The sequence below is a fragment of the Microcebus murinus genome, chromosome 16, assembly GCF_040939455.1.
Source record: "Microcebus murinus isolate Inina chromosome 16, M.murinus_Inina_mat1.0, whole genome shotgun sequence".
NCBI classification, from domain to species: Eukaryota; Metazoa; Chordata; class Mammalia; order Primates; family Cheirogaleidae; genus Microcebus; species Microcebus murinus.
Genome location: NC_134119.1, coordinates 33768882 through 33784608, shown reverse-complemented (window position 1 = coordinate 33784608; position 15727 = coordinate 33768882). Strand labels below are relative to the sequence as shown.

The 15727-nt window shown below is 41.1% G+C and overlaps 1 protein-coding gene across 2 annotated transcripts in view; it reads left to right on the top strand.

Moving 5' to 3' along the window:
* The first annotated feature begins 3544 nt into the window (after positions 1–3544).
* The window catches only part of SAMHD1 (SAM and HD domain containing deoxynucleoside triphosphate triphosphohydrolase 1), a 52320-nt gene continuing 40137 nt past the window's right edge, over positions 3545–15727 (top strand). The window contains exons 1-3 of one of the 2 annotated variants that reach the window (XM_076010786.1): positions 3545–3878; positions 9760–9826; positions 14005–14077. In XM_076010786.1, coding sequence (XP_075866901.1) covers positions 3572–3878; positions 9760–9826; positions 14005–14077 — 447 coding nt within the window. In that variant the 5' untranslated portion in view covers positions 3545–3571. 2 annotated transcript variants of the gene reach the window in all.

Sequence of the window (15727 nt, the reverse complement as noted above, 5' to 3'; positions counted from 1 at the left end):
TGTCTCAAAAAATAATAATAAGGCCGGGCGCGGTGGCTCACGCCTGTAATCCTAGCTCTCTGGGAGGCCGAGGCGGGCGGATTGCTCGAGGTCAGGAGTTCAAAACCAGCCTGAGCAAGAGCGAGACCCCGTGTCTACTATAAATAGAAATAAATTAATTGGCCAACTAATATATATAGAAAAAATTAGCTGTCCATGGTGGCACATGCCTGTAGTCCCAGCCACTTGGGGGGCTGAGGCAGAAGGATTGCTTGAGCCCAGGAGTTTGAGGTTGCTGTGAGCTAGGCTGACGCCACAGCACTCACTCTAGCCTAGGCAACAAAGCGAGACTCAGTCTCAAAAAAATAAATAAATAAATAAGATAATAATAATAATAAAGTAAAGTACAAGTAGAATGTCTGACTCATATTAGGTAACTATTATAATTCAGGATCTTTTTTTCAAAGAATTTTCAGACCTGGAGACAAGTTTCTGCATCTATGAACAGAAAAAGACTGATAATAGAGAACACACTAGAAGGTGATCTTTGTCTCTGTATGTGTGTATATATTTTGTGTATTTATTTTCCAAGTTTTCTTTCTTGAGCATTATTTTTAGCAGACAAAGAAAATGATTTTTTTTTTTTTTAAGAATGTTGGCTTCACTTTGGGATCTGGGCAGATGAAAAAAGAATGTCTAAGTTCAATGAAGAGGAATTAAAATAAAGAACCAGAGCATGGTGGTAGCTGGGCTTGAGACTTCAGAACCAAAAACACTGGTTTAAGAGGAAGCTGTGAACACATGTAAAAATCACAAGGCCAGAAAGAAATTGTCCAACTTGGCTTGCTAGGTGGAAAGCAGATGAAGAAAGTCAGGGAAGAATTGCTGGGGGTATTCAAGATCATCAGGCTGTAGGCCTAAAATTAGTTGATCTAATGTTTTTTTCTAATTCTAATCATGTGCGACTGACTTTAGAAGAAGAGAGCGTGAGCAGTTGTTTCTTTCACTATGGCCAGAGCCCAGGGCCTGTGTCTGGTGGATGTTACTTCCCACCCTGTGGAATGACAATGGAAAAGGACCACCAGGACTATTAAGTGGAGTAAGCGAAGCAGCCAATTGGAAAGAGCCTATACTTTGGAGTCAGGTAGACTGCCTTTGAATCCAACTCTGTTACTGACCAGCCATAAGACCTTGAGCAAGTAACCAACCATCTAGGACCAGATCAAAGGCCCCCTAGAAAGTAGAGGTTGGGGGGAAAATAATAAATATGGCATTAAATTATACTCTTTCACAAACAAAACATAGAAAATAAGAGGTTTTTTGTTTTGTTTTGTTTTTGGTGAGACTCTGTTTCACTTTGTTGCCCAAGCTAGAGTGAGTGCTGTGGCATCAGCCTAGCTCACAGCAACCTCAAACTACTGGGCTCAAGCAATCCTTCTGCCTCAGCCTCCTGAGTAGCTGGGACTACAGGCATGCGCCACCATGCCCGGCTGATTTTTTCTATATATATTAGTTGGCCAATTAATTTCTTTCTATTTATAGTAGAGACGGGGGTCTCGCTCTTGCTCAGGCTGGTTTTAAACTCCTGACCTTGAGCAATCCTCCCACCTTAGCCTCCCAGAGTGCTAGGATTACAGGCATACGTGAGCCACTGCACCCGGCCAAAAGTAAGAGTTTTTAAAAGCAACTGCTTTGAACAACTCAATTGATTAAACTAAAAATCCTCCTTATATCACCATAGGAAACCATGCTATCAGGGCAGGTTTTCTCACAACTCTTAAAAACACAAGTTTTCAAATCAGCCATTTCTGACTTGAGATATAAATAAGTCTTTTACACATTTGCTATTTGTTGTCATTTTTACTCCTTTGTTTCAGTTTCACAAGTCTTGGCAACCTTCAGTTCTTTTCAGAAAGTATTCTCATGCTTAAGGGTATGCAGATGGAACACCTCTTTATACTTTCCCTCACAGGTCTCTGAAAAGAGGGAGCAATTGCAAATTTTGGGTTAACTAATAGAAAATAATTTTCTATCAAAACCCCCTTTTTGATCTGATGAATTGTAAAAAGCACTGTAAAATTAAAATTAAAAAAGTATAATAGGCCGGGCACGGTGGCTCACGCCTGCAATCCTAGCTCTCTGGGAGGCCGAGGCGGGAGGATTGCTTGAGGTCAGGAGTTCGAGACCAGCCTGAGCAAGAGCGAGACCCCCGTCTCTACTATAAATAGAAAGAAATTAATTGGCCAACTAAAAATATATAGAAAAAATTAGCCGGGCATGGTGCTGCATGCCTGTAGTCCCAGCTACTCGGGAGGCTGAGGCAGCAGGATTGCTTGAGCCCAGGAGTCTGAGGTTGCTTTGAGCCAGGCTGACGCCACGGCACTCACTCTAGCCTGGGCAACAGAGTGAGACTCTGCCTCAAAAAAAAAAAAAGTATAATAAATAAAAATTAAAAACAAAAACAAAAACCCTTTAACAAGGAATGGTTGGCAAGTTTTTAAAAGCATGGACTTTGAAGCCAGGCTACGTTTCCTGGGTTTGAATCTAGGCTTCTTTATTTCCTAGCTGTGGGACCTTGGGCAAATTACTTTTCTCTTTGTGCCTGTTTCCTACATCCTAAGGTTATTGTGATAATTAAATAAATTAATATTTGTAAAACCCTTAGAACAGTGCCTGGCACACTGTAAACCTCTGTTTGCTAGGAATAGTTTGCCTCACCATTAGACCACTAGATCATATTGCTTGATGATAAGCTAATCTGCCTCATTCATCCTTTATCCCCTATATAGGTCTATGGGTTGGTTGCTGGGAAGGTGTATTGGTTTTATTAGTCGTAGCGGTTGTCCTTTCACCAGTCAATTGCAAGGACCAGTATTTATAGGGAAGTTTGGGCCCTGTCCCAGAGTGGCTAAGTGAGAGGAAAATGCCCACCATTTTCACTGTTGTTACCACCAGTTAGTGAAAATACATGTACAAAGTACATTTTAAGTAATCATACTGGCCACCTCCCTTCCTCTGGGCCAGTATGAACGGAGGTGGCATGGAAAGAGGAGTTGAGGATTCTTCTTTCCAGGAGTCTGTCTCCAGTTGGAAAGGAGTCTGAAGTCTGCTCCTGAGTGTGGAAACCCGATGACAAGTATTCCCAGCACCCGTAGCTGGCCAGCAATACTGTGGAACTTGTGAAATGCAAAAAGACACCCTCAATCATTCCAGGGTCTTCTAGTTCAGCCTCTTGCCCATTTTTCTCTTAGTGGGAAGATGCCGGCAGCCTGATGGTCTTTTAGGATTCTTTTAAGTTTGGGGCATCTGAAAACTGGCAAAGGCATGGCGCAATCATTTGGAGGTGTATACCCTCAATTAATCAGAGGCGTCCCTATTAGCGAGTGTGGTCCCAAGCACCCTATTCCCCCGCCCCTGCCTTTTTTTGCGCAGCTTCTGGCCACGCCCTTTCACGTTCGGTCCGGAGGGAGATGAGGACGACTGGACTGCCATTGCGCCTGCGCAGGGAACCTAGAGGCTAGATGCCCCCAGGCTGCCTGGCCCCAAGGGCTGAGCTGTCAGTGCGCCTGCGCAGGAGGACAGCGGGTCGGCTATGCTGAGCGGACTCGCTGCCCGCGCCAGGCTGTCAGAGCGCCTGCGCGCGGGCTGGGCGCCGCGGTTCTTGACTGTGCTGTGCCGGCCGGGTGCAGTCATGCAGCGAGCGGAGTCCGAGCAGCCCTCAAAGCGGCCCCGGTGCGATGGCAGCCCAAGAACCCCACCAAGCACTCCTTCCGCAGCGGCAGGCAGGTCCCCGGGCCTGGTACTCCACCCAGACCACAAGACGTGGGGCCCGGAGCAGGTGTGCTCCTTTCTCCAGCGCAGTGGCTTCAGAGAGCCCGGGCTGCTGAAGAACTTCCGAGGTAGGGGGCCTGAGGGGCGCGGGGCAGCCGGATCTGAGGAGAGGCGCCCTGGGGGAGGGGGCCATGCCAGGGGACCTAAAGTCGAGAAGGGAGACCCGACGCGGAGGCACCCCGAAGGGCGGACCTGCGGCGGGGGCCGCCGTGGGAGGGAAGACAGGAGGCGGCTAGCCCTGCTGAGGAGGGGCCCGAGGCAGGGAAGGGAGACCTGACGCGAGAGGCACCCACAAGGGGTATCCCTGGGGCGGAGGAAGGAGAAATGGGGGCGCCTGGGGTAGGGGATCCGTGGGAAGGGAGCAGGTTCTGGGAACCTGGGAGGGGCGAACCTAGGAGGGACAAGTGTAGATTTGGGTCTTACTCTTTGGGTTTCTTCAGGAATTGGTCGCCCCAGCGCCGGACAGGCGAGACTCAGGTCCCCCCCACCCCTTTTTTTTTTGTTAGAAGGTTTTTTCCCAGACCTTGGTCAGAGGCATGCTGTCATTCAGGCTCACCAGCCTCGGGAGACCCCAGTCTGCTAACCGCAGCTCCTTGAACACTTGCCACATGAAAGGATGTTCTGGCGCTTTTAAGTTTCGATTTCCTCCCTGAATTTGGGGTTTTCCTAAAGTGGAAGGAACTTGCTTAATCTCTGAATTCCCACTGCCTCCCTTAGCATCTCAGTAGAGCTTAATAAGTGTGTGTTGACAGTCCTTGCAAAGCTTACCGATGGTCGTGTCTTGCTCTTTAAAAGCAGTTGCCCCTCCTAAATCTGAACGCTGGGGTTGTTCACTTGACCACTGAATCCCCAGCTTTCCATAGTTTGGCCACATGTCAAGGGGAAAGGTGTAGGTTGAGTTTTAAGCGACTTTACTGGTTCATGTTCAAGCATCCGTCCACTTCAAGTCTACTCAACTTTTTGTGTTGGGCGTGAGACTTGAGTGTTGCCTCAAGTCCTCAGAGTTGTTTAATAGGAAGGTGGTTATTTGATGGCCACGACTTGCAAATTCAGTAAACTTTTGCATTTGTAGGGTGGAGCCCTGTTTGCTTAGGTTGGAGCCTGGGTAGGAGGAACTTTAGTGCTTCAGGATCTAAATATAGCTTGAATGGGTATAGGAAATGGTACTTCTCTTTTTCCCTTTCCACTTTTTGCTTTCCTCCACTGCAGGGATGGATTTTTTTCTTTGACTAACAGCCGGTGGGGTGAAGTAGTTTTATATTTTGTCTCCAAATGTGATTGGCTATATTGTTGGCTCTCTATTTCAGTGGTATTCTGTTGATTAACTCATCAGCCTCCAGAATGATCTGTGTTCTCTTGAACCCTACATGCTTTCAATTGGTAAAAACTGACCAAGTGTTCCCAATTGCTCATGTCTTTGAGGTGGGGAACCTGCAGCCTTCTCGTGTCAAAACTGTTCTTTATTAAGCACCAAAGGAGGCAAGAAAAGCTTCATCTTCCTCTGATGCACTCCCCCCCCTTTTTTTTTTTGAGACAGAGTCTCGCTTTGTTGACCAGGCTAGAGTGAATGCCCTGGCATCAGCCTAGCTCACAGCAACCTCAAACTCCTGGGCTCAAACAATCCTGCTGCCTCAGCCTCCCGAGTAGCTGGGACTACAGGCATGAGCCACCATGCCCGGCTAATTTTTTCTATATATATTAGTTGGCCAATTAATTTCTTTTTTATTTATAGTAGAGACGAGGTCTCGCTCTTGCTCAGGCTGGTTTCGAACTCCTGACCTTGAGCAATCTGCCTGCCTTGGCCTCCCAGAGTACTAGGATTACAGGCATGAGCCACTGCACCCGGCCTTATGCACCCCTTTTAATAAGGATTTGTTTTGTAAAATTTGGATTCAGTCTGCACTCCAGTAACCTGAAGGTCACATGTGGCCTAAAGGTCACAGGTTCCCTACACTCTTTTCCTTATAGACCCCTGAGTTCTTGCTTGCTCTAAAAAAGTAGACTTTGCTCCCACCCCCATTGCTGATCAGCTTCTCCTGGGGACCAGCTGACCACAGAGAGAGAGTGTCCTGTTAGACCTCCACTGATCATTTTCCCTTGCTTGTCCAGGTTCCCATGCAAAAATTCTACTTATTTCTTCTTGCCCGTTGCTTACCTTTTTCTTTTTCCTTTTCTTTTTTTCTTTTTTATTTTTTTTTGAGACAGGGTCTCCCTCTGTCACCCATAACTCACTGCAACCTCAAACTCCTAGGCTCAAGCGATCCTCCTGCCTCAGCCTCCTAAGTAGCTGGGACTACAGGTGTGCACTACCACACTTGGCTGATTTTTAAACTTTTTGTAAAGACACTCCTTTACCTTATAAAAGAACCTTTATTCTGTTTGATTTTGAGCTGCTTGCAGATATCTGAGGTTGGAGCTTTCTCCCTATTGCAATAGACCTTTTTTCTAATTAAAGTCTGTCTGTCTGTCTGTCTGTCTTTCTTTTTTTTCTTTCTTTCCTTTTTTTCCTCTTTCTCTCTCTCTCTCCCTCCCTCCCTGCCTCCCTCTCTCCCCAGATTTGGTTTTATTTCACAAAACCATATGGTACAGGGTCCCTTTCCTTGTGTGGAATACAGCCTCACAAGAACCCTGAAATTAGTTGTTATGCTCCACACTTTTTACAGATGGATATGTGTAAGGTACAAAGGTGTGAAGTAACTTACCAAAGGTCACACTGATAGAAAAAAGCAGAGCTGGATTTTTTAAGGTTATAGGTCTTTGAACCCACCTCATAACTCATGCCAGCTATACCTTAACAACTGTTCTCATTAAAATCCATTGGAAGAATCCTAGCACTCTGGGAGGCCAAGGTGGGCGGATCGTTTGAGCTCAGGAGTTTGAGACCAGCCTGAGCAAAAGTGAGACCCTGTCTCTACTAAAAAAAATAAGAAAATAGAAAGAAATGAGCTGGACAACTAAAAAAAAAAAAAAAAAAAAATATATATATATATATATATATATATATATATATATATATATATAGCCGGGCATGGTGGTGCATGCTTGCAGTCCCAGCTACTCAAGAGGCTGAGGCAGGAGGATCGCTTAAGTCCATGAGTTCCTGTGAGCTAGGCTGATGCCACGGCACTCTAGCCCAGGCAACAGAATGAGACTCTGCCTCAAAAAAATAAAAATAAAAATAAAAAACATTGGCGAATATAAACAATATTAGATAATCAACTAAAGCAAGGGGGAAAAACACTTCAATAGATAAATGAGTAAAACACAGGAACAAACCACTGACAACTAGCTGGTAAACACAGAAAAATGTTCAGTGTCAACAGTAATTTTTAAAATACCAATTTTTGATTTATAGTGGGAAAGATTTAAAAGCTTGATAATAGGGGAAAGTGGCTAATCCAAGAAAGTTGTTGAAAGCTTCAGTTGACTCAACCATGCATAGTTTCGCAATACCTTTTGACTAATAGGAATTTCATGTATAGGAATTTGCAGATATAATTGGACCAGTGTCCAAAAAATATATTTAAAATGATTCTTCTAACCATTGGTTATAAATAGCAAAGTAGAAATAACCTAAATGTCTATCAATAATAGTAATAAATAATAGCAATGGCTGACATTTGAGTATTTAGTTTGTGTGAAATACTGTTCTCTGCTCTTTACATGTCTTATCTTGTAAAATCTTTAAAACTCTTATGACATAGGTTCAGTTATATACCTATTTTAGATGTGAGGATAGTAAGATCCAGAAAAATTGTTTAAATATATTATGATATATCTATACTGTGGAATACAAGACAGCCATTAAAAATGATCTATAATTTAATAATTGACAAAATTTTTATGACATTGAGCAGCAAAAAATAGGTTGTCAAACAACCTAATCTCATTTTTATGTAAAATTATATAATTGCATAAATAAATTTTGAATGGTGCAATCCAAAATGTTAACAGTGGTTATCTACTAAGAGAACTTAAGTAAGTTGATATTTTATGCTTTTTTTTTTCACGTTGTATGGATTTTTTTACATTGAGTAACTTTTTTGTAATATAAAAATACAAAAGGTCCAGGCTCAGTGGCTCATACCTGTAATCCTAGCACTCTGGGAGGCTGAGCTGGGAGGATTGCTTGAGCTCAGGAGCAAGACCAAGACCCCATCTGTAGTAAAAATAAAAAAATTAGCCAGGTGTGGTGGCCCAAGCTTGTAGTCCTGTTAGGGTAGAAAGCCTGGTAGGTAAGTGTTCACCTCGAGAGTGGAGATGCAGAGATTAGGATATATAAAAGTAAAATTATTTATTTTATCCTTTTGGAAGGAAACAGAGAATGGGAGAGAGAGAGAGAAGAGAAAGGGAGAGCAGGGAGAGGCATGGCATCCCAAAGAAAGAGAAGGAGATGCCAGCTGCAAGGCCAAGTGGCCTGCTGATTTTATGGGGACAAAGAGAAAGAGAAAAAAATTAGTGATTGATCTTTAGCTGTTATAAGAAAATTATTACAGGATTAGGTATTTTCTTGTTATTTCAGCGAGGCTGCCCCTTTCAAGTCTCCAGCTACTCAGGAGGCTGAGGCAAGAAGATCAGTTGAGCCCAGGAGTTTGAGATTACAGTGAGCTAAAATGATACCATTGCAGTCTACCCAGGGTGACAGAGTGAGACTGTCTCAAAAAAACAAACAAACAAACAAAAAAAAAAACTAGTTTGTTTAAACACTTTTTTCTTTTCAGAAAACTACTTCCTCATTTTCTCTTGTTACCTTTAGAAAGAAGGTTTTTGTTTGAACATAGTCCAGAGTTCTAGTATCTGAGGTCAGGACAGACTAGAATTACTATATATTAATAGAAAAAGGGGAAAAAATCCTACCACATAGTATGTATCTATATATAACTTTTTCAAAGCACAGAGTATTGTGTGGTTTCCCAGGAGGTTTTAGAGAAAACACTTTGGGCATTCCTGAGGTTTTAACCTGATGATTCTAAGAACAATAGACTCAAGTTTCCTTCCTCATCCCCACTCCAAACCCTACTGGTTTGAAAGGTAATTGCTGTCCTGGCGAAACCCCACAGGTAGTCACGTTTCACTTTTTGCAGCTGGCCTTTCCCTCCAAATAATTTTATTTTATTTATTATTATTTTTTGAGACAGAGTCTTGCTTTGTTGCCCAGGCTAGAGTGAGTGCTGTGACATCAGCCTAGCTCACAGCAACCTCAAACTCCTGGGCTCAAGCAATCCTGCTGCCTCAGCCTCCCGAGTAGCTGGGACTACAGGCGTGAGCCACCCAGGCTAATTTTTTTCTATATATATTAGTTGGCCAATTAATTTCTTTCTATTTATAGTAGAGATAGTGTCTCGCTCTTGCTCAGGCTGGTTTTGAACTCCTGACTTTGATCAGTCCGCCCGTCTCGGCCTCCCAGAGTGCTAGGATTACAGGTGTGAGCCACCACGCCCGGCCATAAATAATTTTAAATTTTCTGCCAGGCAAGGTGGCTCATACCTGTAATCCCAGCACTTTGGGAAGCTAACATAGGAGGATCATTTGAGGCCAGGAGTTCAAGACTAGCCTGGGCAACATAGTGAGACTGCATCTCTACAAAAAAATTTTTTAAAAAAATGAGACAAGCATGGTGGTACATCCCTGGTAGTCCCTGCTACTCAGAAGGATGAGGTGAGAGGATTGCTTGAGCCCAGCCTGAGTGACAGAGTGAGACTCTATCTCAAAAAAAAAAAAATAATAATAAATTTTCATCTGATTTATCAAAAAATGCTTCTTGGTTTAGTTACCTAATTAAAATTAAGACTTTACAAGTAGCAGATCAAAAAAGTGGTACTTGCCTATAGTAGGTGCTCACCAAATGTTGATCTGAATAAATTCTGGTGGATCCAAATTGAAAGAAATTGAAAAGCATATTTGTAAATATTGAATTTATTTGTCTTTTTTCTCCTCTTTCTTCCATAGAAAATAAAATCACAGGCTCATTACTGTCCTATCTTGATGAATCTCATCTTGAAAGTCTTGGAATAAGGTAAGAATGATAAAATTCACATTGTATCTTCTATAGTTGTATCTTCTATAGTTGATGCTTTTTAAAAGGAAAAAAAATTCACATTGTACAAACATACTTTATCCATCTTTGAGGGACAAAGCGCAGGATCTCTGGTATTACCTGCCCTCATTTTAAATCTATGAAGTGTTTTATTAGCCAGGCATGGTGGTAGGTATCTGTAGTCCCAGCTACTGGAACTGGGACTACAGATACCTACCACCATGCCTGAGGCAGGAGGATCACTTGAGCCCAGGAATTTGAGGTTGCAGTGAGCTATGATGGTGCCACTGCACTCTAGCCAGGGGCGACAGAATGAGACTCTGTCTCAAAAAGAAAACAAAAAAGAAGAAGAAGAAGAATTGTATGAACAAGCCTTCATGAAGTTTATGGTGACCAACTTTTTACTCTGAAGTTCAGAATAATTGAATTATATGCACCAGAAAATATATAAGAACCAAGAGGGAAAAAAATATTGGCAAGAAAATCAAAGCTACAAATCTATCCTGAACATAGTTCTAGGTCTTCCTAAAGCTATCTTAAGACTGGAATGTATCCCTGATATTAGATTTAAAGACACTATGCAAAATAGTTCGGCACTTTTTTGTTGTCTAATTTGGGACAAGTTATTTGGCCCTTCAGTTTCTGTACCTGTGAAAAGGATAATAATGAGACAACAATAATTAGCCCTTAATAAATCTTTCGATAGATAGATAGATCTCTATGTATGGCTGGAGGTTCTAGCATCTAGATTAGAGCAGGGCCATTTAAAAAATCTCAGTTGAGGATCCAGTGTTAAATTCCTTAAAATAGAGATTTTGTTTCTATTAGGGAATTGGCAACAGTGGTGAAATAGGGTCTTTTCTTTTGCAAATCCACTTAACTAAAAGTTGTTTGTGGTAACAGTAACCAAAGAATCAAAACAAAGGATTATGCTGCATTACTTCATGTCCTATCGCTTAGTATTAATAATTGATAGTGGATGTAGATTGTAAAACAAGATCTTTGTAGGATCTTTAACTGACTGGCAGTAAATATCCTTTGGATCAGAACCTTCAGGGACCTCATCTTGGTTCTTTCATAACTACATCTCAGCCCCCTCAGTCCTCTCAAAGACTCTTTTGCTACCTATTTCTTATTAGTTACCTTTTTTTTTTTTTTTGAGACAGAGTCTCGCTCTGTTGCCCAAGCTAGAGTGCCGTGGCGTCAGCCTAACTCACAGCAACCTCAAACTCCTGGCTCAAGCGATCCTCCTGCCTCAGCCTCCCAAGTAGCTGGGACTACAGGCATGTGCCACTATATCTGGCTAATTTTTTATATATATTTTTAGTTGTCCAGCTAATTTCTTTCTATTTTTAGTAGAGATAGGGTCTCACTCTTGCTCAGGTTGGTCTGTAACTCCTGAGCTCAAATGATCCGCCCACCTCGGCCTCCTAGAGTGCTAGGATTACAGGCATGAGCCATTGTGCCTGGCCGTCACTTACCATTTGAACTAAATGGAATTTGCTCTAATAGAGTCCTTTTCATGGGAACCATGTATGTCTTTGTCAACCCAAATACTATTGATTCATTCTACAAATATTTATGGGAGGCTCACTGTATGTTAGGCATTATTCCAGGAACTTGGGACACCTGAGTGAACAAAACAGACAAAATTCCCGAAGAAAGATTATACGGCATAATTCTTGTGTCCTACTTCATAACTCAGATAGATTCTGCAAGACTCATTAGAGCTGTGTTGTTCTGTATGGTAGTAACTAGCTACATGTTTAAATTAATTAAAATTAATAAAAAATTCCTCAGTTAGACTAGCCATATTTCAAGTACTGAATAGCCACTATGGCTAGCGGCTGCCATGTTGGACAGAGCAGATATAGAACATTTCTATCATTACAGAAAGTTCTTCTGGACAATGCTGCCTTACAGGATGCCAGTGGGATTAGCCCTACTCACTGCTCCACCCAGTCGTTCACAGTGATACCAATGCAACCAACCTGTTATTGTACCTTTGTACTGTCTTTATCTTATTTCCTATTTCATCCTTCCTAATACCCTACTCCAGTCCCCAGGGTTCACACCCCAAAATAAATTACTTGTATGCAAGCTGTTGTCCTGGACTCTGCTTTCTAGGGGGAATCCAGTTTAGACATGTACATCTTATTTCCCCTCAATTTTACAAACAACCATTGATTTATAAAGGTTTTTCTATTAGTTAAGCATTGTTACATTAAATGTACACACCAGTTGTAAGAAGCATTAGATTCAGAAACATTGGAATACAGAAATAAAATCTTATTATAGTTTAAGTATCCTGGCCCATGGCTACTTTAAATCTTTATTTAATGCCATAGCCTTTGCTCAAAAGAAAACAAAACAAAAGCCAGGCACAGTGGCTCCTAACTATAATCTCAGCTTCTCAGGAGGTTGAGGCAGGAGGATTGCTTCAGCCCAGGAATTCCAGAATAGCCTGGAGAGATATAGTGAGACCCGGTCTCTAAAACAAACAAACAAAAAACTAGATTTTTGATGATGGTTTTTATATACTCTAATCAGTGATTTCCTTATGAATCGTTTCTTTTTGTTTGGGGGGATTTAAAAAAAATTTTTTTTTTTTAGAGGTAGGGTCTCATTCTATCCCAGGCTGGAAATTCAGTGGCATGATCATAGCTCAATGTAACCTCAAATTCCTGGACTCAAGCAATGTTCCTGCCTCAGCCTCCCAAGTAGCTAGGACTACAAGGGCACACCACCATGCCTGGCTAGTTTTTTAAATTTTTTGTTCTGCAGAGATGGGATCTTGATATGTTGCCCAGGCTGGTTGTAAAATCCTGGCCTCAAGTGATCCTGCCACCTCAGCCTCCCAAAGTGACTGATGCCTGTAATCCCTACCCTGTGTTGAGTGGAGTGGCATCATCATAGCTCACTACAACCTGAAACTCCAGGGCTGAAGTGATCCTCCTGCCTCAGCCTCCAGAGTAGCAGAGACTACAGGTGTGCGCCACCATGCCTGGCTAATTTTTTTCTATTTTTGGTAGAGATGGGGTCTTGCTCTTACTCAGGCTGGTCTCGAACTCTTGACCTCAGACAATGTTCTGGCCTTGGCCTGCCAGAGTGCTAGGATTACCGGCATGAGCCACCATGCCCATCCAGGTTTTAATTAAGTAATAAATACTGAGTATCAGTTCAGGAAAATACTGGGTAGTAGTGAGGTTAGTTTAGTGTTAGTATTTTATGCTGTGACTTCTGGTTATGCTCAACTGTGTGACTACCCTTAACCTGAGTCCACCTATAAGTACTTCGTGAAGCCTGGTTTTGTGCTGTGCTTGTTATGTCATACTGAGGAGGAGGAGGATGGGGAATAGTAAAACAGAAGGTATGCTGCATTAATTATCAGCTATACTGATGCTTCTATTCATCCCAAGAATATCATTCTTAGATTTTTTATTACCATCAATCTCAGTACAACAGAGAGGCCAGTGTAGTGCTTCTGACTCCACTTCTACATATGGCTTCTAGCAAAAGATTTATTTTCAATCTGATTAGCTACTAGGTCAGTAAAACCCCTTGCCTGTTTCTGTTGACACTTAGCCAGGAGTGAGGACTAATAAGTAATTGTAAATGAAGTAGGATAATAATCACAGGATTTTGAGCTTTTCAAATCTAATTCCCATTAAATTTTTTCTTGAAACTGGAGCATTACAAGGGATTACTGACAATGGAAGATGTGGGTATAAATAAAGCTAAAACCTTCATGTGTATATTTGATTCATGCCTAAGTCATACCTGGTGCTCATAAGCCAGTCCAGGCTTGTGAGAGTAGATGTTGACTTCAGTTTGGTTAAAATAAGTTTGATGTACAAAGTAAGCATTGAGTAGAGATGGAGATGTTGAGTTTATCAAGTCTGAGTTTACAAGAGAGAAGAGGATCAAGGGCAGAACCCTGGGCGATACCTACATTGATTTAGCAGGAGAGTCCCCTATTTTAGGAGAAAGGTAGAAGAGGGTTTCTAGGAGAAGTATGTTTGAATTATTGATCCTTCCAATCTAACTTCTCTTTCTATTATTGTAGATAATCTAGAGTTGATTATATACGATTATGTGTTCCAGGGATGATTATTAAGCAAATAGTGATAGATTTGCTTATCCTATTATAATTGTAGTTCCTTGTGGGAGAGGAAGAAGCTGCTTAGTCATATCCAGCGACTGAATCAGACTCTCATTGACACAATGAAGGTAAGAGGAATCTGGGCGTATTGTGTTTATTGAATAGAAAGTGATATAACTCAATCATGTAAAATTTATTTTAAAGAGAATGGAAAGAAATCTTTTTGGTGATGGAATGGATCTTTACTTTTTCAACTTTCTGCATTTTCTAAAATAAGCACAGAGTGTTTAAATCAGAAGAAAAACTAAAATACATTAAGTATGTAGAAAAGCATAAACATAGATCACTTACCCAACTTATAAAATCTTAACATACCTGGCCTTAAGGTTATAAAAACATGAGAAAGTATTCACCATACATGTGACATGAAAAGAAAGAGAATATGTGGTATGATATTAAGTAAGTTAAAAATAATTTAATTTTCACTGAGTTCTTTACTTTCATAAAGTTGCTTAAATTTATTTTATTTTAACATATTTAGGGTGAATAAATCTTTTTTTTTTTTTTGAGCTACAGTCTCACTTTGTTACCCGAGCTAGAGTGCCGTGGCATCAGCCTAGTTCACAGTAACCTCAAACTCCTGGGCTCAAGTGATCCTACTGCCTCAGCATCCCGAGTAGCTGGGACTACAAGGCATTCACCACCATGCCTGGCTAATTTTTATATATGTTTTTAGTTGGCCAATTAATTTATTTCTATTTTTAGTAGAGACGGGTCTCGATCTTGCTCAGGCTGGTTTCGAACTCCTGACCTTGAGCAATCTGCCTCAGCCTCCCAGAGTGCTAGGATTACAGGCGTGAGCCACCGCGCCCGGCCAATTCCTGGTATATTAAAGGCTAACCTTGATGTAGTTTTAATAATCATAAAGTAGTTTTATAGAGCAGATGAGAAAAATTAGTAATCACTAAACATCACCATATATCTTTTCTTTGTTAACATGCATACATATCATTTAACAGAGTTGTGAATTCTGGTCATTACTTGACTCAAGCTGTCAGTACCAAAGTTGAATTGAACTACAGTTATTTATTGCTTAACCAGGGTAGTTCTGAGAAATGCATTGTTAAGTGATTTCATCACTCTGGGAACATGGAGCATGTTCACACAACCTAGCTGGTGTAGCCTGCTACATATGTAGGCTAGATGGTATAGCCTATTGCTGCTGGACTCTAATTCTTTACAGTATGTTACTATACTGAATACTGTAGGCAATTGTGACACAATGGTATTTATGTGTGTAAACATATCTAAACGTAGAAAAGATATATAAATGTGGTATAAAGGTGGTACTCCTATATAGATAGGGCACTTACCATGAATGGAACTTGTAGGACTGGAAGTTGCTCCGGGTGAGTCAGTGAGTGATGAGTGAATGTGAAAGCTTAGAATATTACTGTACACTACTGTAGACATTATAAATACTGTAAACTTAGGCTATACTCAATTTATAAAAAATGTTTTTCTTTAATAATAACCTTAGCTTACTAAAACTTTATAAACTTAAAAATTTTTTGAACTCTTTTACTATTTTTTAATAACACATAGATTAAAACACAAAGACATTGTTCGACCGTATATAGTTTTGTTTCTTTATATCTGTATTCCATAAGCATTTCTGTATTTAAAATTTTTTTTTTAACTTTTAAACTTATTTGTTAAAAACCAAGATACAAAGATACATGTTGGCCTGGGCCTACACAGAGTCAGGATCATCAATG